Below are 21389 nucleotides of genomic sequence, written 5' to 3'. Positions count from 1 at the left end.
AGCTTCTAAACGCACTCATAGTTGGATTATATGGATTTATACAATTTTTAACATTCCTTCGCAAGGAAGGAAGAGTTTCGAGTAGCACAGAATATATTTCGACAGTTCGGTCAAGATTCAAGATTCCACAATTTTTTTCAATCGTCGAAAACGGTTCAATTATTGAATCTTTCTTCAAACAAAAAAGAAGAAAATTTTTAAACACATCGCTCGGTTGGATTATATGGATTTATACGGACGATATATACAATTTCTAATATTCCTTCGCAAAGAGGCGAAGAAGGAAGAGTTTCGACTAGCACAGAATATATTTCAACAATTTGGGTGTCGGTCAAGATTCAAAATTCCCTCCACAATTTTTTTTCAATCGTCGAAAACGGTTCAATTATCTTGAAATGAATCTTCCTTCAAACAAAAAAGAAGAAAGCTTCTAAACACGTCCCTCAGTTGGATTATATGGATTTATACGTTATATACAATTTTTAATATTCCTTCGCAAGGAATATTAAAGGAAGAGTTTCGAGTTATCGTCATTTTAAACGCATCTCGTCCAGATACCTCGTATACGACACGAGACAAAGGACGAATTCTCTTCCTTTTCATCCCTCGGAAGCCTGTTTTAACGGAAGCCTCTTTCCGTGTCCTGTGTATCGTAATCGCGTGATCTAAGAAGAGCGCGCGTGCGAGGGAAGTCTCCGGGTTGGCTGCACATCTCGACCCAGCCAAGATACAGATAAGCCGACTCCATCGCGCCAACTTTTTCCCCTCTTCTCCCTCTCTCTCTCTTTCTATACACACGCTTGTAACGTAACGGCGACGAGAGGATCACGGTGTGTTTCCAGCGTGATTTCGCGAGCTTGGTGGGATAACTCGACAGCTTGCGGCGCGCGACAATCGTGAAAAGTCAACATCCAGCCGAACGCTAAGTGATTTCTAGTGTTTCCACCGCGTCATCCGGCACGGTGGTGGTGGATAATACGGCGGGCCAGGTCTCGTAACGTAACCGTGTACCGAGTCGGGTCGGGTCGAGTCTATCGAGATCTTTGCCCAACTTATCGAGTCGCCTTGCGATTCGAGGCTTCTCCAACTCTCGACAATGCTCGTGGGATCTGCCGGAAAAGAAGGGATATAGATATTAGGGATAGAGAGCCACCAGCTGCGCTTCTTGACGCGTTCACTGCCCATTTCGAGTGACAGCAAAAGTTGTGATCCGTTCTTTTGTTTTTATCCGAATAATTTAATATAATATAATTTAATATAATAAATATAAATTTGCATTGTGCACATGTCTAATACAGAATTATTTTTATGAACAATATTAGCGATATTATGTTAACGATTCCGAATTTTGATTTCAAGATTTTGACAAGGTAATCTTAATAACTTTGATAATTCTCTAAATCTTCCAATTTTTATATATTTTTTTTTGTTGCAATTTCGTAAACTGTATTAAAGCATTTACAACTGAAATTCTTAGAAGTTGAATACTAAATTTTCGATACTATTTCATTCTTTCTTTAATTGTACTAGCATAAAAATTATTAAATTGTATTAAACTTGTGTACTAGCTACAATTAAATAAAATAAATTATTTAATTGTATTAAAGCATTTGCAACTGAAATTCTTAGAAGAAGTTGAATATTAAATTTTCGATACTATTTCATTTTTTCTTTAATTGTACTAACATAAAAATTATTAAATTGTATTAATTTATTAAACTTGTGTACTAGCATAAAATAAATTAAAAAATAATAGAAGAAGTTGAATACTAAATTTTCGATACGAATTTTCATTTGATTCCTTTTTTAATTGTACTAGCACAAAAATTATTGTCAATTACTATTATAGATATTTGTATATTGCGGATAATAACGATGGAGACATTATTCTTGCGAGCATCACTGAAACATCGGTACAAGTACACTCGATAGAGCGGCTGAACGAGATTTCGACTCCGTCGCGTCCTAAATTACTAAAGGAGAGGAGTCGAGCAGTGAAAAGACTCACTCGCTTCAACGTAACTCGCCAGGATTAAGATGATTCATCTGTGCATACGGCTCGAAGGAAGCGTTTTTCGATAGATTTATTTTTATATTTCACGTGCTTTTTTCAGATGAATTTCAAGCGTGTTATTCTTTATCTGCGATCAATTTGCAAGGATAATTATATTCCCTCGTGAAAGAAGCGGCCCAGTTTTCGTCCATTCCGTTTATAAATAAACCCCGTGGCGAGGAGGATCCTCGAGTCGGCGAACGTGACCGAACAATGATCTCCCCGCCAGATTTTACTCCCGGCTTGCTAGAAAAAAGTGAGCAATTAAGCCTCCTCTCCCCTTCCTTTTGTCGTGAAAGATAAGGAGAAAGCATACGATTCGGAATTTTTAAATTCCTCGAAACTCCTTTTTCCTCGAGGAAAAAGTTTCGTAAGAAGAGTTAAAAGAAGAATTCGGATAGATAGAGGACGGAAGTCGATATAAATCCCCACCGTTGCGTTCGTATGATACAATCGGCTCCGTTCCGTACGAGTTTTCAGCGAAAGGAAAGGAGAATGGAGGAAACGAGAGAATAAAGAAAAAAACGGCGAGGAGTGTACAAAATGGAAAATAAAGGAGAACGGATACGCGCAATTCCTATTAACCCTAGAATGGTTTAAAAAGAGGAATTAAAAACTCTTTAATCTTCCAATAATATTGGGTTGGCAACTAAGTAATTGCGGATTTTTTTTAGAAAATCAAAGACAATTTTTTCATGGAACTAAATAACTTTACTCTGTAATGTGTTGCCCATTTTGATCAATCACCTTTTGCCATCTTTCAGGCAGCATCATAATCTCACGTTCGTAAAACTTGTGGTTTTTATTAGCAAAAAACTGAATCAGGTACGATTTGATATCATCATCGTTATTGAAATTTTTACCATTCGAGGAGTTTTGTAAAGATCGAAACAAAAAGTAATCGGATGGTGCAAGGTCAGGACAATATGGTGGATGTGGCAAAACATCCCAAACCAAGCTCCAATAATTTTTGCCGAGTGACCAAAGATGCGCGTGGCCTTGCATCGTCACGATGGAATACAACACCTTTTCGATTTGTCAATTCAGGCCGCTTTTCTTCAACCGCATTGTTTAATTTCGTTAGTTGTTTAATGTAGACAACAGAATTGATCGTTCGGTTGGATGATAAGAGTTCAAAATAGACAATTCCTTCGTAATCCCACCAAACTGATAACAAAACCTTCTTTCGACGAATACCAGCTTTTGATGTTGTTCGAGCTGGTTCACGTGGCCTGCTCCACCATCTTTTCCGCTCGATATTGTCGTAAACAACCCATTTTTCATCGCCAGTTATCGGTCGTTTTAAAAATGGATCATTTTCATTACGTTTCTTTAGCAAATCGCAGCTGTTAACGCGTTGCGTTAAATGCTTTTCTTTCAGTTCGCGAGGAACCCATGTATCGAGTTTTCGAACGTAGCCAAGTTGTTTTAAGCGGTTTTCGATGCATGTATGCGATACACGAAGCTTCTCCGCAATCTCACGAGTTGTACTGTGACGATCCGAATCGATTATTGCTTTGATTACTTGTCGTCATCAACTTCAACTGAAGTCCGCAATTACTTAGTTGCCAACCCAATATTTCTCTCTCTCTCTCTCTCTTTCTCTTTCAGATAATTTAGCAAAGCTTGGAAGCCACGCGGAGGCGCGATTAATTCTCGCGACGAACAGAGAGAATCCTGTTCGTTCGGCTTCTCTCGAGCGATGGATCGGTCGTTTAGGGCCGGCGTTCTTATAAATCGTCTCGCCCTGATTAGTCGTACGAACGCGCCCCGTCAATGGATCACGTTCCACGGAAATAATCAACGGAACTGCGCTCCTCTCCGATCCCCTCGGCGCGAACTAATCGGAGGGGGGCGGAGGGGAAGGTCGGCGATATTGTTGCGGATAAATTATTGCCGCGCCGTATCGACGAGCTGGGCTCGTGAATGACCCACATTTCGTACGTCGATCGTTCGATGTATCTACAGTTTTATAACCTTGATAGGGTTTCTCTGCTTTATCCGATAAATATCTTATATCGGCAAAAATCGATGGACAGAATGAAGGGGGGGGGGGGAATATCGTCGAGTGGTTAATGTAGAAGAGAGAGAGAGAGAGATAGAGATAGATAGATAGATAGATAGAAAAAGAGAGAGAGAGAGGGGATTGTTGGCTTTTTAAACGTTTCAAGGAAGGGAGAGGTGGGATCGGAATTATTGCGTGGAGCGAGATGAACGATTCGATTTATTATTGCTATATCGATATTACTTTTTTCTTTTAAGTGAAGGTTAAAATCACGCGCCATTCGAGGAGAAATGATTTGAAGAAGAAAAAGTACATTTCTCGTACATTTTGATATATTATATATTGTGAGGTTATAAATATCGTAGATTTTTATTATTGGTTACAATTATAGTTTCGTTATTCGTGATATTTTGAAAAAAGGGGGAGAAAGAAGATCGTCAGGTCGTTTGATCTTTTCTTTTTTATACTCGAGCAGGATTTTCCGCGTTCCTTCGCGATCCTCCTCCTTCCTTCCTCCGTGACAAAGAGTAAAATGCCCTTGAAACATTTTAGATCGGTTGAGAAGAGAATGGAATGGAAATTAAATCCTTGTTTCGATATAGAGCTATCCGCTTTGAAGGGTATAAGGAGGAATTCTTTCGTTGGTCGCAAAGGATTTAAATGTCGATCGAACGCGTAAAATCTGTGGAAAACGTGATATCGCCATTTTTTTCTTAACGATCGAACGTTAAGCATCAAGGATCCATTGGTCTTCGGCAATCGGTGATTTCGTTCGCTGAAAGTTTGGCAAGAAAGTTGCGGTACCTTCCCTCGCAGAAAAGTCAAACTTTAATTTGATTCCTCGAGATTGACGCGGGATCGATACGAGGGACTTGTGTGGGACGGGGGGAATAAGATCGATGAGAGAACGTGACGAGTTCATTTTGGAAATAAGAAAAGTTTCGTCGGAGATCGGACGTAAGATCGGATATGGATATGGATTTCATTATCCTTCCAAACCAATCTCTGTGTCTGATCACTCATGTTTACAGCTTTTTACAATTCGTCGAGTTTCAGTATTTCAGAATACAGAATCCAGAACCTAAAATCCAGAATCCAGAATCCAGAATCTAGAATCTAGAATCTAGAATCCAAAATTCAGAATCTAGAATCGAAAATTCAGAATTCAGAATCCACGATTCAGGATCCATAATCTAGAATCCAGAATCCAGAATCCATAATCTAGAATCCAGAATCGAGAATTCAAAATTCAGAATCCACAATTCAGGATCCATAATCTAGAATCCAAAATCGAGAATTCAGAATTCAGAATCCAGGATCCATAATCTAGAATCCAGAATCCAAAATCCAAAATCCAGAATCCAGAATCCATAATCTAGAATCCAGAATTGAGAATTCAGAATCCAGGATCCATTATCTAGAATCCAGAATCCAAAATCCAAAATCCAGAATCCAAAATTCAGAATCCAGAATCTAGGATCCGTAATCTAGAATTCAAAATCCAGAATTCGGAATGCAGAATTCAGAATTTAGAATCAAGTCCGAGATTAAAATGTTAAATCCAAAGTCAAAGTCCAAAATTCAAATCCAAAATCCAAAGTCCAAAATTTAAAATCGAAGATCAAAGTCCAAAATCCAAAATTTAAAGTTTAAAATCCAAAGTCCAAAATTTAAAATCTAAGTTCAAAGTCCAAAATTCAAAATCCAAGTTCAAAATCCAAAATCCAAAGTCCAAAATATAAAATCCAAAGTCTAAAGTCCAAAGTTTAAAATCCAAAATCCAAAGATCAAAATATAAAATCGAAAATCCAAAGTTCAAAGTCCAAAATCCAAAGTCCAAAATATAAAATTCAAAATCTAAAGTCCAAAATCCAACGTCCAAAATATAAAATCCAAAGTCCAAAGTCCAAAGTCCAAAATATAAAATCTAAAGTCCAAAGTTTAAAGTCCAGAGTCCAAAGTCCAAAATATAAAATCCAAAGTCTAAAGTCCAAAGTTCAAAATATAAAATCCAAAGTCTAAAGTCCAAAGTTTAAAATCCAAAATCCAAAGATCAAAATATAAAATCGAAAATCCAAAGTTCAAAGTCCAAAATCCAAAGTCCAAAATATAAAATTCAAAATCTAAAGTCCAAAATCCAACGTCCAAAATATAAAATCCAAAGTCCAAAGTCCAAAATATAAAATCTAAAGTCCAAAGTTTAAAGTCCAGAGTCCAAAGTCCAAAATATAAAATCTAAAGTCTAAAATCCAAAGTTCAAAATATAAAATCCAAAGTCTAAAGTCCAAAGTTCAAAGTTCAAAATATAAAATCGCTCGGTCTGATGTTATTACATTAACATGGTATTGCGATTTGTTACAGGTTGCTCTTGCGTCGTCTACAGCAGCTCGGACAGACCCCAAGGTGGCACGTTCACATCGCCTTATTATCCAAAGCCATATCCGTCGAATATCGATTGCCTCCTTTACACGTTCATCGGTCAACCCGACGAAATCGTCAAGCTGACGTTTCACCACTTCAATATCCGTCGCGCTCGATCAGAGTAAGTAGTATCCCAGCAGTTGAGTTTCAAACTTGTTCACGCGGCATCGCCGCACAATTTTTCCTCGACACAAAGGATATCCTCTCCCCTCTCTTGATAAACTTCGCAGCTTTATTTCTAAGCTCTGAAGCAACACTTTGGATAATACTATAAGGTTGAAGTACGATGGAGGGAGAACAGGAACACAGGCAAGAAGCGTTTCAACCTATTTACAAGATTACCTCCGAAACTTTCCTTCCGATATTTCGTCTTCACTCAGAAAACGATCTTCCTGCGATTATATATATACCAAACCAAGACGAACAATTTATTTATCCCGATAATTTCGTAACGAAATTATCTTATTATCTTTTAAACGAGTGGCACGAATTGTTTGCTTGTAACTCGTTCGAAACGGGTTAACCGGGTTCTTACGTATATAAACTTGGGAACAAGGCGGTTACTGCGGGGCCACAGTAGCCCTCTCTCGGTATATAACGAGATTGTGGTGTTTCGAGCCAGACCTGGGTTACTCTCTACTCTCTACGTATTAACCATGTTTATTCTCTCGTAAATTATTGCCTTTTAAAATTTCGTAATTTCGTCCGTAACTCTTACGATTACAGACCGACGTGTGGAGAGATGAGAATTTCTCATCTTCGATCGACGATCACGCTGTTACATCGTTAAAAGTAAAAAGGAATTGGTAAAGCTCGAATAAAAAAAAAAAAGAAAAATTTATTAACTGATATTTCGTAATAATCTCGTCAAGATTTATCGACGAGAAATTATTATTATTGACACACGATAGAAATATATGTATTTCGCTGGTGAGAGACGAATATAAATTATTATTAAATTGCCTTTGTCGCAAAGTATCAAATGTCAGCTTGAATGCAAATATCGTATTTGCAATTATCGAGTATGTATATTGATAAATTCATCAGCAGATAATAGGATTAATTGTTTTCACAACAATACCCATATTGAGATATATAAAATAGAATTTTGTCATATTTCCCATTGTCCCATATATTTGTCACGGACGAAGATAATTATCGCTTTATTTTTCTCTTCTCTAAAATTATAATTTTAATTACTCTCCCTTCTTTCAAATTCGAAATCCTCGTTTATCGTGTTAGAAGATCAAGAAGATCAAGCTTCGAGGGTTTATATCGCGACAAAAAGGCGAGTAGCGGCGCGGCCGTGGACAATGGCGCACATAAATCCGGAAGATTTACCACACTATCCGACGTGACGGAAGCTTAGTCGGGCATAGTTAGCCCCCTGTTATGTCTCGAGGAAAGACGGATCATCGGATAAGAGGCGTTCCGTCTTACATCGAGCAACTTGGTGGCTGATTAGCCGATAGTTAGACGCTGTGTTTCCCTGATAGTCGCTTTGCAAATCACCTCTTCATTCCACGTAAATATATACGTGTATATATATGTACAGAGTGTCTTCGAAATCGCGGCACAAGCAACTGATTTTACCTGTAAAAAATAATCGAAATAGAATTTTGAAATTTTTCAAAAATGAATTATTATTTAAATTCAATCTTCTGGAAAAGTATTTTTAAACGAACGAGATTCCTATCTAATTTCATTTATACTTGAAAACGAAGCTTTGAGAAAAAAAAATAAAATTACTCACGGATTTATAAATTTGCGGTGTGTTTCAGAGTAAAGTTGCTTTGATACTCGAGGATATATGAAATCTGCGCGTCCTTTAAAATGAAAGAGAATTTAAGGACGAATTTGTAAGAGGAAGATCCGATTGCGCGTAACCGAAAGAAAATTTCGGGGGTCGGCATTTGAAATGCACGTCACGAAGTTTGCCGGTTGGTTTAGAGCCCGGCTAAGTGCAGGAAGGGTCAGCGATGTGACACGGCCGGGGGAAAGAGTCGGTTAGGAGTCCAGGAAGGAGGAAGTTATGAGACGAAAACGAGAAACGTTCCCGTGAATGCAACGTCCGTTTCCGTGGACCGACCGACCCCCGTAGATTTTATTTTCTGCTCCGAATGCCGCTGCTTCTCCGACCGGAATATGAATCTCCCTTTTGTAAAGTTGCGGCTTTCACCTTTCTCTTCTCTCTTCTTCTCATCAGTCTCTTATTACATCTGAAAATACAACGAACGTGGATTCTTTCTTTCTTTTTTTTTTTTTTTTTCGGTCGATAATTAATAACTATAGTTTCGTCAAAATCGAGTAGATTTACTCACGGTAGGTAATGCAGTTCATTCTCAATTTAATTCGCATCGGTAGAAGCTGTAACAACAAATTCAATTGAATAGAAATCCTTCTCATATTCTTGGCGGACTTATGCCGAGCACGTGCCTGTCCTCGGGCCGCGCAGGATTCTATTTACAAATCCTCCAACGGTGGAGGCCATAAATCGTTTTCTGCTTCCAAGGACGGTCCAAGCGCTTCGCTATCCAATATTAAGCTGGCCACGAAGATGGCCCTATTAATATGGCGCGCGGAGGCACGGCGATCGTTTACACACAGCTCTCCACTATATATTCCAAAGCTGAGAAAATCCCTCGGAGAAGAGAGGAAACTTCGCTCTTAGATCCGGCCGCGTCGATATTAAGCTGCCTTTGCACACGATGCACGCCAAGTTTCATCCCACGGTGTGTCTTCGATACCTAATTATCGAATAACTTTGCAACGATGTTATCACCGATCGATTTTGTATACGAAGAGTGATAAAAGGAAGCGAGAAAACATTAACTTTTAACGTAACTTAAATTTATTATTTATTCCACCAGTTTTATTTTCACGAATAATATAAATACCGACCGAGCGAAATATTTGTCGCGAATGGCGGCCGAATCAGGCAAGGAAAGTTTACTTTATAAATGGAACTAGTAGAAATTATTCGCAGTAATCAAACACGGTACAAGTATTTAAACGTACATACGTGGGTAGAATAACAACAGCTGGATGCTTAGCGGTGTAAACCGGGCCTGTAATCCGTCAAAGTGTGCGAGCATCTAGGTTGAAAGGTTATGTTTCGCCACGTAACGAATGCAGAAAATAGAGGAGCGAGCTGTCGATGTTTTTTCGATTCCTCGTGACTAAGACGAATCGTCGATGGTAAACCGTGATATCCTATAACGGAATTTTCCACGGTGTATATATATATATATCCTCCACGTATCGATGGCGATGGTATGCATTTCGAGTGTCGAATGTGTTCACTGTTTGTATGGAAAATAAGGTCGACAAGCTGTCGTCGCTCGAGCAATCGATCACGTGATCAAACAGAGGGCACGCGTAATCGGCAGATACACATCGTCCTTCTTGACCATCGTATAATCATCCTTAAAACGCAATGTTATCGTGATAAATTACGACCAGTGAATAATGGGTTTAATAAAGCCATCCGTTTCGATAACGGAATTGACCGCGCGTTCTGCTCGTTATGCATTACTGTCCACTTTCCGATGACACACGATGATGATCCGGACGTGTATCGATGCGTACTGCTTTTATCTTTGTTCACCAGATATCGCCACCGTTTGTTACGTCGCGCGCTACGTGTCGAATTTACTCTCAGTTATTACCCGGAGGGAGAGGGGAGGGGAGAAGGGAGCTGATTATTTTCCACGCGATCGATTCGCATCTATATTGATTACTCGAAAAAGATGAAATGCGATAAAATAAATCGGAAACCAGTCCGATATGGATAAAAAGCATATAGCGATAATTACGGGATTTATAATTGGAAATCGTATCGTACAATGATTTGATGAATTACGAGAATATAATAGAAATTTACAACGGTTTCGTAACGTTGTTCCGCCACCGATAGAATTTTACGATGGAGTTTGTTACGATCGTTTATTAATTCCGGTTACTTCGATTCGAGCAGGGATAATGGCGGACACACAAGAAAACAATTCTACCGCTTAATCGATACTTTAGTTCCAAGTACGAGTCGAAGTGGATTCAATTAAGAGTTAATTTATTAGGATTGCGGTAAATACGGTGATTACTACCTGGTAATAAAAAACGCGAACACAATTAGCCTTTATTAAATTTCATTAAAACTTGGTAAATTGCGAAATTTATTATTAATTGCTCGGGTAACGGACGACACAAAAATTAATAAAAATTATCCTCGGTTATTTGCATATTTTCAACACGGCGTCGCGTCAAAAATTTGAAATATCCCACCAATTTTTTCAAATATTCCTACTTTAATACCCTTTGTACGCATAACATTTCTGCGTGGACTTATCTCCATGGGAAGAAATATACGATACTATTTTAAAAAAAAAAAAGTACATTTTCATATTTTAGACGTATCTTGCGTTTTGTACGCGAAAAAGCTTCCCTCCGCCCAAAAAAAAGGAAAGACATTTTTATACCATATACCCAGCATTTTTCCACGAAAAATTTGTCTACCTTCAAACGCAAAATATCGCGCAACGACATCGTCGCGTATAATCGAATTTCAAGCATCTCTCTCTCTCTTCTCCAAAACCAAGAACTACATCCTTGTTGCACCGAATTACAAGATTCGAGACGACAGATTCTTGCAACGATCATCGCCCATCTTTAATCAACGAACCAAATATTAAATTCCATCTTTCGGAAACTTGTCCCTTTCGAGAATATTGCCACGAATCAACAGAGAAGGTAAAGAAGTTTTCGCGTTTCATTTCTCGCAACGTTGCCACGTGGATCGGTCTACTTTAGTTTGCTTGCGCGCAATTTCGTCGACTCGCGTGGTGCGCGCGTTTCGCGGTGGAGGGGAGAGGAGGGAAGGGAAGGAAGGCGTCGCGGAAGGAAGGTTAGGAAAGCTCGAGTTTGCACAGCAGCGTTGTAGCATCGGCTTTGATCGCGGCGCGGCCGGATGCCTCGCCGCTACCACGGAATTATACTTGTCCGCTGTGTAATTGCCGAGATTAATTATGCGCTAGATGAAATTCCTGGTCGGCGGGGTGTGACAATCCAACCCGGTTTCGAGAAGGGAGAGAGGGGAGGACGGTTTCGTCTCCTGTTAGAGCGAGTGGTGGACGAGGAAAGAGGGAACGAACGAAGTTAATCGAGTCGAAAATAGAGGGAGTGAAGAAGAATGGCAGACAAGAGTGGAGTCGAGTGAAATGGAAGGGAGGGAGAAAGGGATAGTGGGGGCAGGTAAGGAGGAACGGTCGGACCGTTTGCATGGAGAGTAGCGTTTCATATGGCCCCCTAATTGTCATGAATAGTTTATCGGCAGGCGGCGAGAGGACTTTTCAACCGGGAACAACGGGTTTCGGACGATCGATGGAGGAATCCTAGCTTCCAGCAGCGAGCTCATCGTTCTGGAAATTGTTCACTGCTCGATGCTTATAAACATTTGCAATTTGACGATGCTTTATGAATGGTTGGAGAGAACATTGTATTTGTATCGCCTTCGTATTGACTTGTTCTCTTTCTGGAGAGGAGATCGACGTTTGCATAAATTTGAAAAGGGAGTATTGCGCAAATTGGCAATTTTTATCCCATGACAGGGAAAGTGAAGGAGTGGAAGAAGGGATGTCGAGGGTCGGTCGATCGTGTTCTTTTCAATTAACATAAGTAGAAGAACGTTAACTTGGTGAGATATTCAATATGCAGGAAGAGGAGGGAGAAGGCGAGGCGAGCACTTGCTCCACCGTATAAATAGGCGAATAAATAGGATTGCTAATGTCTGAGGGGAAAAAAGGTGGGACCGGTTCTTCATTGATTTTGCAACCCCCGCCGTTAATGGTAATGGGAGCATGGAAATGGATATTGAGAATCTTGGTTAGCGTTCGAAGGAAGGACCGCGTGGTGCAACGTGGGAATATTCGATAATTCGAAAGATGCTGTTAGCTCGGCCCCGATACGAACGATCCCTCGCGCTCTAAACATCGCCCTTCTAAACGAATCTGTACGATTCCAAGTTGATTTTTCTCTCTCCTTAATGATCGTGCAGCCTCGATCGACGAAGAACGGCGTATTACTCGCTTACTTTTTATATTCGACTCGAGTTCGATATTTTTTTAAAACGAACAATCTCTCTAAATGTATCCTTTTAAATAAATCTGTACGATTGCAGGATGATTTTTCTCTTCCTGAACAGAGTATTATTCGCGTATTTTTTGTATTAATATTCAAAGTTGCGAAACAGGATTCCAAGAGTTCGATATTTTTTTAAAAAAATCCCTCTAAACATGACCCTTTTAAACGAATCTATGCAATTGCAGGATGATTTTTCTCCTTCTAATGATCATACAGCATCGAAGAAAAGAGTATTACTCGCGTATTTTTTTTATTCGAATTCAAAGTTGCGAAACAGGATTCCAAGAGATCGATATTTTTTTAAAATGAACGATCCCTCTAAACATGACTCTTCTAAATGAATCTGTGCGATTGCAGGATGATTTTTCTTTCTAATGATCGACCGTCTAATGGTGTAGCGTCGATTGGCAAAGAATGGTGTATAACTTACATATAGTTTAGTTTTATATTCGACTCGAGTTCAAAGTTACGAAACAGGATTCCAAGAGTTCGATATTTTTTTAAAAAAATCTCTCTAAACATGACTCTTCTGAATGAATGTAAATGTGCGATTGTAGGATCATTTTTCTCTTTTTAATGATCGTGCAGCGTTGAAGAACAGAGTATTACTCGCATATTTTTCGTATTCGAGTTCAAAGTTGCGATTCCAAGAGTTTGATATTTTTCCAAAACGAATGATCGCGCTCCAAATATCACTCTTCTAAACGAATATGTATTTGGAGTAATTTTTACTTTAATAATTCTGCGTGATCATCTAATGATTCGCTCGAATGATCGTGTAGCATAAATTGAGAGAATCGAAGAACGGCTTAATAATAATAATGGGATGCTTCCATTACCATATTATTGGCTTATTTTTTTATTCGAGTTGAAAGTTGCGAAACAGGATTCCAAGAGCTGTCAGATGGCTTTTTTATGGTGTGTTAGGATTATAACAATGGTTCGAAAATTTTGAAGAGAAATGTCTTTTTTTTTGTCTGCGTGTTAAATAATGGATTTTATTCGATATTTATTATTCTAATGGATAATCGGTTTCTCTTTTTCAAATAAATTGGAGGAATATAAGGTTAATTATAATTTTCGAATAATAACCGCAGAGAGATAAATTCATCAAGCTTCGTAGCCGGAAAATTTCAGCGAAAATATTAATAAAATACAAAAAGTAATAAGCAAGCTTTTTATATATATATATATATATGTGTGTGTATGTAGGATATGTGCATTATTAGCCAGCTAGCGTTTTCATCGTAAATGTTAAATACGCATGAAAAAATGAAAAGGGGGAAAAAGTGTTACGATGTTTTAAGCGTGATGGTATAAGTTAACTTTTTACAATTTACTTCTTTTTCTTCTCTTTTTTTTTCCGCCTTTGAATTTTTATAACGGAAAGTCGTGCGCGTATTTCTTTTTTTATACGATATTTTTTACGACCGAGAATTATCCGCCAACGTGTTTCTTTTCCGATAATACAAAACTCGCTACAAAACTAGCCGTTTTTTAAATCTTTTTGCGAAGAAGATGCGATTCGCTTGTGCGAACTCCTCCCTGATCTTCGACTCGATAGCTTATTGATGGCTTGATCCTTCTGGGCTCGGTGTAGACAAAATCTAAAGTTCAAAGTTCAAAATTTAAAATCCTAGTTCAAAGTCCAAAATCCAAAATTTAAAATCCAAAGCCTAAAGTCCAAAATCCAAAGTCCAAAGCCTAAAGTCCAAAATTCAAAATTCAAAATTCAAAATTCAAAATTCAAAATTCAAAATTCAAAATTCAAAATTCAAAATTCAAAATTCAAAATTCAAAATTCAAAATTCAAAATTCAAAATTCAAAATTCAAAATTCAAAATTCAAAATTCAAAATTCAAAATTCAAAATTCAAAATTCAAAATTCAAAATCCAAAATTCAAAATTCATAATTCAAAATCCAAATTCAAAGTCCAAAGCCTAGAGTCCAAAATTCAAAATTCAAAATTCAAAATTCAAAATTCAAAATTCAAAATCCAAAATCCAAAATTCAAAATTCATAATTCAAAATCCAAATTCAAAGTCCAAAGCCTAGAGTCCAAAGTCCAAAATTCAAAATCCAAAACCTAAAATCCAAAGTCCAAAATTCAAAATCCAAAACCTAAAATCCAAAGTCCAAAATTCAAAATCCAAATTCAAAATCCAAAACCTAAAGTCCAAAGTCAAAAATTCAAAATCCAAGTTCAAAGTCTAAAGTCCAAAATCCAAAGTCCAAAGTCCAAAATATAAAATCGCTTCATTGATGAATGATTTTCCAAGATTTTGTTAAATACGTAATGACTCTGAGATAGTAAATCTCAATTCCCTAAACCGATCAACTTCGATCAATATTTACACATGTACATATATATATATATATATTAAATATTTCAACACGTTATTATTTATCATTTAAATATATTAAATCGCGATATTACAAACATTAAAACAGTTTATAAACAAGACGATAATTAGGGAAGCAAGATTTATTATTGCTCGTTCGTAATCAACCACTGACCGAAGAATGAATTACGAATTTCTCAAACATATTTATACCATTCGTCTTTCGTCCAAAGAAGCATGAAAAGATCCCTTAGACTTCTGCATTCGAGGAGAGAAGAGGAGAAAATGTACAACGCATATTTCCTATAACAGAAACGGAAGGCGTAGTTACGCATCACGGAAGTAACAACCTAAGATTCAACTGCACGGAATAGAAACGAAAGTCGGAGAAGAAGAAAACGTAAAACGTAAAACTTGCGCGTCGTCGTCATCGTAGTCTCAAATATTGCCACTTTATGAAGTCTGTCCTGCGCTTTGTTAACAAGTTTCTCCCCTTCTCTTCAACGGTTGTTGCTCCACAGTTTTACGAGGTGTCGTTTCGCGACAGGATGGATTAATAGCCAGGGGGATACAGCCCGATGGAAAAGCGCGATGATCCCTTGTCGGAGGGAAAATCGGTCGCGCTCCCCTTACCGCATCTTATCGCCCCTCTTTAAGATTTCCACAGGAAGCAAGTGTTTCGTCGCGCTTATACTGCCGCGCTTATACAGCGATAACGTTTTTACGGGGGGCTGGTCGTTGCTTGCGTGCGCAAGTTTACGCGTGCGTCGTAAACGCGATCTCATCCTTCCTTATCCTCCTTCGTGTCTTCCTTTCGCGAGGAAAAAAAAAGGGATGCAACTTTTCTTTTCTTTTTTTATTAATAAATGGACGGAGAGGAGAATGGAGAGGAGGATGTTTGCTTTCTTTTTCGATTCGATTAATAAGGATGATTTCGTTTACGGTGTCCGTAGCTTGGCTCGGAGACTTCGTGATCGTTGTTGTTTACGAATAATCTAGGAATAACGTAAGGCGGAGTTGAATTATTCCGTTCACGAGTCCGCTTTCTAATTTCCTGCGGCTCGTAGGGGATCGCGTTTTCTTCCTCCCTCGTTTCCTTCTGCTTCCGACCGTCGGACCGAGCGTCGTGATTAATTAGCTTCGATGTTCCGTCAGTGTAAACATTCGAACGGAAAACGTATGCAACGTATCGAAACATTTTTCCTTCGGATCGCATCTGTTTTTCTGGGGATAGATCTTTTTCTTTCTCTTTCTTTTTCTCTATTTTTGATGAATTAGTGACGAATGAAGGAAAATGGATACGGATATTGAAATACTTTTTTTTTAGAGATAGATTTCTCTTTCACTCTCTATCAATACTTTTGTAAAATTAGTGACGAATGAAGGAAACGAAGGAAGGATTCAAATATTTCGTCGATACTTAGATTCGAAATGAAAAATGGATAAATATTGAAATACTTTTTTTTTTAAAAAGCATTCAATACTTTCGACAAATTAGTGATGAATGGAGGAAACGAACGAAGGATTCAAATATTTCGTCGATACTTACGATAGATTCGAAATGAAAAATGGATAAATATTGAAACACTTTTTTTTTTTTAAAAGGCATTCAATACTTTCGTCAAATTAGTGATGAATAAAGGAAAGAATTCAAATATTTCGTCGATACTTACGATAAACTCGAAATGAAAAATGGATATAAATATCGAAAAACTTTTTTTTTTAGAGATAGATTTCTCTCTTACTCTCTCTCTCTATTTTCGAAAAATTAGGAATGGAGAAAACGAACGAAGAATTCAAATATTTCGTCGATACTGTCGATAGATTCGAAATGAAAAATGGATATAAATATTGAAACACTTTTTTTTTAGAGATAGATTTCTCTCTCACTTTATATCAATACTTTTGTAAAATTAGTGACGAATGGAAGAAACGAAGGAAAGATTCAAATATTTGGTCGATACTTACGATAGATTCGAAATGAAAAATGGATATAAATATCGAAATATTTTTTTTTAGAGATAGATTTCTCTCTCTCTCTCTTTCTCTCTCTCTATTTTCGAAAAATTAGTGACGAATGGAAGAAACGAAGGAAGAGTTTTTCGTCGATACTGACGATAGATTCGAAATGAAAAATGGATATAAATATTGAAACACTTTTTTTGAAAAATCGCATGTATTTTTCCAGAGATAGACTTCTCTCTTACTCTTTCTCTACTTTTGTAAAATTAGTGACGAATAAAGGGAACGAACGAAGAATTCAAATATTTGGCTATTTGCGTCAATAGAAATGAAAAATGGATATAAATATCGAAACACTTTTTTTTTTTTCAGAAAATCGCATCTCAATACTTTCGATAAATTAGACGAATAAAGGAAGGATTCAAATATTTCGATACTTGATGATAGACTCGAAATGAAAAGTGGATATAAATATCGAAATACTTTTTTTTTCAGAAAATCCCATCTCAATACTTTCGACAAATTAGTGACGAATAAAGAGAACGAACGAAGGATTTATTTAGGAAATATTTCGATATGCCGATAAATTCGAAATGAAAAATGGATACAAGTATCTTTTTTTTGGAAAATTGGATCTCAATACTTTCGACAAATTAGTGATGAATAAAGGGAAGAATTCAAATATTTCGTCGATACTTACGATAGATTCGAAATGAAAAGTGGATATAAATATCGAAAAACTTTTTTTTTAGAGATAGACTTCTCTCTTACTCTCTCTCTATTTTCGAAAAATTAGGAATGGAGGAAACGAACAAAGGATTCAAATATTTCATCAATACTTACGATAAATTCGAAATGAAAAAAGGATATAAATATCGAAACACTTTTTTTTTTTTTTAGAAAATCGCATCTCAATACTTTCGACAAATTAGTGACGAATAAAGGAAAGAATTCAAATATTTCGTCGATACTGACAATATATTCGAAATGAAAAATGGATATAAATATCGAAATACTTTTTTTTTTTTCAGAAAATAGCATCTCGATACTTTCGACAAATTAGTGACGAATAAAGGGAACGAAGGACACTCAAATATTTCGCTACTTACGTCGATAGATCTATGAATATTTGAATATTTTTAGAAATAACTTTTTACGAATAAATATTTTCGAACGAATCTCTGAAAATTTATTGGATCATTCTGTGCGTACGTAACGATAAAACGCGTTAGTTAATAATCGTTGGAACACGAGTACGTGTAAGTATTGGTTTCTACGAACGTATGTTTTTTTTTTCTCTCCTTTCTTCCTTTTTTTCTTTTTTTTTTTTTTTCGAACAGATGAATATATTCGGAACGAATCCATTTTTTTGTTTAAACGCGCAAATAAAAACCTTCACATTCGGAGTACGTAAAGTTTTAACGAATTTTCCAAATTTTTTTTTTTTGTATATCCGCTTCACATATATTTATAAATTTATCCATAAATTTATCAATTATTTTCGGCAAATATATGATTTATGTATTATCGTGATCGAGCCATTTTATTTATTCCATATATTTCAACTTATAAATATAATATATAATATACATATTTCCATCCATTTGAAAATAATATCGATAAAATTCAATGAATGAATCATCTCGCGAGACGTTTGATCGAAAATGTTGTTGAAACGATTGAAAAAGAAAAAATTAATTCCTTAAGAAAGAAATCGAGATAGAATGGAGAGAAAGGTAATCGATGAGAGGAGAGAGAAAAAAACGAGATGGTAACAAAAAGCGAAAGTGAAGAGCTTTAGAAAAGAGAGAGAGAGAGGTTGGTCCACCGACGTTAAACCAGATCCAAGCGAAATCTTTCCAAGGAAGAAAGATTAGGAGGTGGTAAGAAAAGTTGGAAGAAATCGAAAAAAGGGAACTGGAAAAAGATAAGGGAGGGAAAAAAAAAGGAAAAATTCGTGGAAAGAAAACTTTCCTAAAAAAAAAGCACGAGAATATAATGGCTGGAATAATTTCATACAAACCTTTGATCGATGTCTTTAACGAGAAATTTTAGTTGACGAGGAAAAAGTTTATGTTTGTTAATTTTAGGAAAACTAAGGGGAGAAACTTTTTCCACCCTTCCCCCCCCTGTATAATTTAATATTAATAAAATTGATGGAGCTGGTTTAAGCTAATTTTATTTAATCGCATTCAGCTTTAAGAGTTTATCCGAGTAAAAGGATGAAGGGGGAGGGGCAAGTTTTCCGATATGGTGATAAACTTTTCCTTAAAAATACTGTACTTAACGGAAACGAAGGCAAGAATAACGATATTTTCCACATTATCTCCCAAAGGATTCTTAGAAACTTCTTCTTCTTTCTACGAGAATTGATCAATGAGAAATTGATGGAGAATTTCGATGAAAAAAAAGAGAAAGAAAAATTCACGCATCCCTTTCGAAATATTTTATAAACACGTGGAGAGAATGAAATTCAAACTAAAAAGAAGAGGTTATCTCGTAATGTAAGTTTTTTTCTCCAACCGGATAAAAACCATCTTTCTGCGACTCTCGAAGGGGGAGGGTAATACGCTATTTTCGCGTGAAACCATTCGCGAACGTCTTATTTCAGGAACAAGTTGAAGGAGAAAATAACCCTCGTGCTATCTCTTATCTTGCCACGTTGATGACGTATTCGTGCCAAACTCCGCGTCGAAATAGAAAGAAATTTTCCCCGAATAAAACCCTCGGACGATTTAATTTTCCACGACCTGTTTTACTCCCTCTCGTAATTCGATTTCGTTCGTCTTCAATGAACCAAGATAAAAATGTTTTCCCTTTTTTCACGATATCTGAATCCCTCGAGTTCGCCTGTTTTCGAAAAATATTCTTCTTTTCTTCGAACGATAATTCTTCCTCCTCGAGATTTCCGAATTGTTTCTGCAACAGCGTGTCACTTTATAGGTATATTCTTGAGACAACGTTTCTGAAACGAATCCACTGTAGTATACTTCGTTACATCGTTCCTTTTCGAATCATATTTCGTCTATGTCGATCCCTGTTTTCATTATGTATATTCTTCCTCTTCTTTTCTCTCACTTCGAAATAGTGCAATATTTACTACAAATGGAGTCGGATAATAAAGAACGGATTTCACATCTTGGCTGGGAAAAGAAAGCTTATTTCCTATTAAGAAGAAGAAGAAGGAACGGCCGCTTTTCACGGCCAGGTAGTAACGTAAGCCTGAACGAGCCGTTCCAAAGGACTGTCGGAAACTGAAACAGAAAATTTAATTAGATAATGAAACCCGAGCGAAAAAAAGGTAGAAGAAGCAGGAGGAGAATTATATAAAGGAAAGCAGGAGGAGAGAGAGGGAACAAAAGGGAAGAGAAGGATAAAGAGAGAGGATAATAGGTAAAGGGCAGTGGAAGGAAGGATGGTGGAGAGATAATGCTCGTAGAGGGAAAAGCGAATTCAATTTTAACATTTTTTAACAAACCTTCTTGCTACTATATATATATATATATATACACGCGTTATATATACTGCTGTCTTGAATGGTTTAATAATGAAACGAGAGGTATTACTGTATTCGAAGTAATCGAAAAATCGATACTTTGGAGGCGGAGAAGAAAAATCTCTCACAAGATTACAAAGTAGAGCTGTAATTGTTGTAGTGTAATTGTATTTTCTTTTAATTCGAAATAAGAATTTGGAGGAGGAAGAAGAAGAAGAAATTGCTTTTGCTCTTATTTGCATTACTTCTTATTTACATGCATCTTTACTTTTAACGCGGTTAAGCGCACTCTCCGAAAGAAGAGATGTACTCTCCAATTCAGATAAGCCTGTAAATTTTTGCCAGCGTCCCTCCATTGGAGCGTCCACGCCCCGCGTACACTTTCCAAGTATAAATTTGCGTTAACAGCATTTACACGCTTTATCTTGAGGGATAAGGATCGATTTTAATTAATTTTCTCTTAACTAACTGTTATCGTCGCTATCTTTGCAGTCTTGTCGGAAATCCTCCCGCAAGTTGCCTTCCACGGGTCGATCGACTCCTGTGACACTCGATAGCCAGACTTGGAGCAAAGGCGCCGCTTGTTGCTCCGCGCCTTGATTGTTCCCTGTGTCTAACGTTAAGGGTTATGCTATTCGGTTTCAGAGCAAGCTATTTCCATGATAAGCGGCGCCTTTGAATTATTTATCACGTGACCAGATAGATTCTAAAATTATCTTGTATTATAATTGGATATTGTATGCAAGTAAATTATATATATATATATAAAGGGTGTCCCAAAATTAACGCGAGATTTGAATTAAATACAAAAGAGAATTTTTAATCTTTAGATATTTTAAGCGAATCGTAAAGAACATAGGATAATTTTTCACGATCTTTCTGCATAATTGTGGCTGAATTTCGTCGATGCAGCGTTTAATTTCCTCTTGTAATGCACGCGTGGTTGTGGGATCGTCGATGTAGACCTTTCGCTT

General features: G+C 37.0%; 1 protein-coding gene and 1 long non-coding RNA gene across 7 annotated transcripts in view; one reads left to right on the top strand and one right to left on the bottom strand.

Annotated features, from left to right (window-relative positions):
* LOC726948 (suppressor of lurcher protein 1) overlaps positions 1–21389 on the top strand; it is a 388735-nt gene that overhangs the window by 69642 nt on the left and 297704 nt on the right. For all 4 annotated transcript variants that reach the window (XR_409726.3, XM_001122665.5, XM_006563653.3 and 1 more), the window contains exon 3: positions 6420–6600. Coding sequence is in view for 3 of the 4 variants with exons in the window: in XM_001122665.5 (XP_001122665.2) it covers positions 6420–6600 (181 nt within the window). In the remaining variant the exon portion in view is untranslated. The remainder of the gene's footprint in view (positions 1–6419; positions 6601–21389) is intronic.
* On the bottom strand, positions 7300–10139 carry LOC102655522. 3 transcript variants are annotated; one of them, XR_409738.3, is made up of 4 exons: positions 9498–10139; positions 8801–9226; positions 8233–8698; positions 7300–8072 (listed from the first exon to the last, which is right to left on the bottom strand). It is a non-coding gene; the product is annotated as an uncharacterized LOC102655522 (long non-coding RNA). The 3 variants fall into 3 exon arrangements; XR_409736.3 differs by having other exon boundaries at positions 9502–10137; XR_409737.3 differs by having other exon boundaries at positions 8801–10116.

The sequence above is a fragment of the Apis mellifera genome, linkage group LG15 (assembly GCF_003254395.2).
Source record: "Apis mellifera strain DH4 linkage group LG15, Amel_HAv3.1, whole genome shotgun sequence".
Lineage (NCBI taxonomy): Eukaryota > Metazoa > Arthropoda > Insecta > Hymenoptera > Apidae > Apis > Apis mellifera.
The sequence above is the reverse complement of the archived record's forward strand: the minus strand, read 5'-3'. Positions and strand labels throughout refer to the sequence as shown.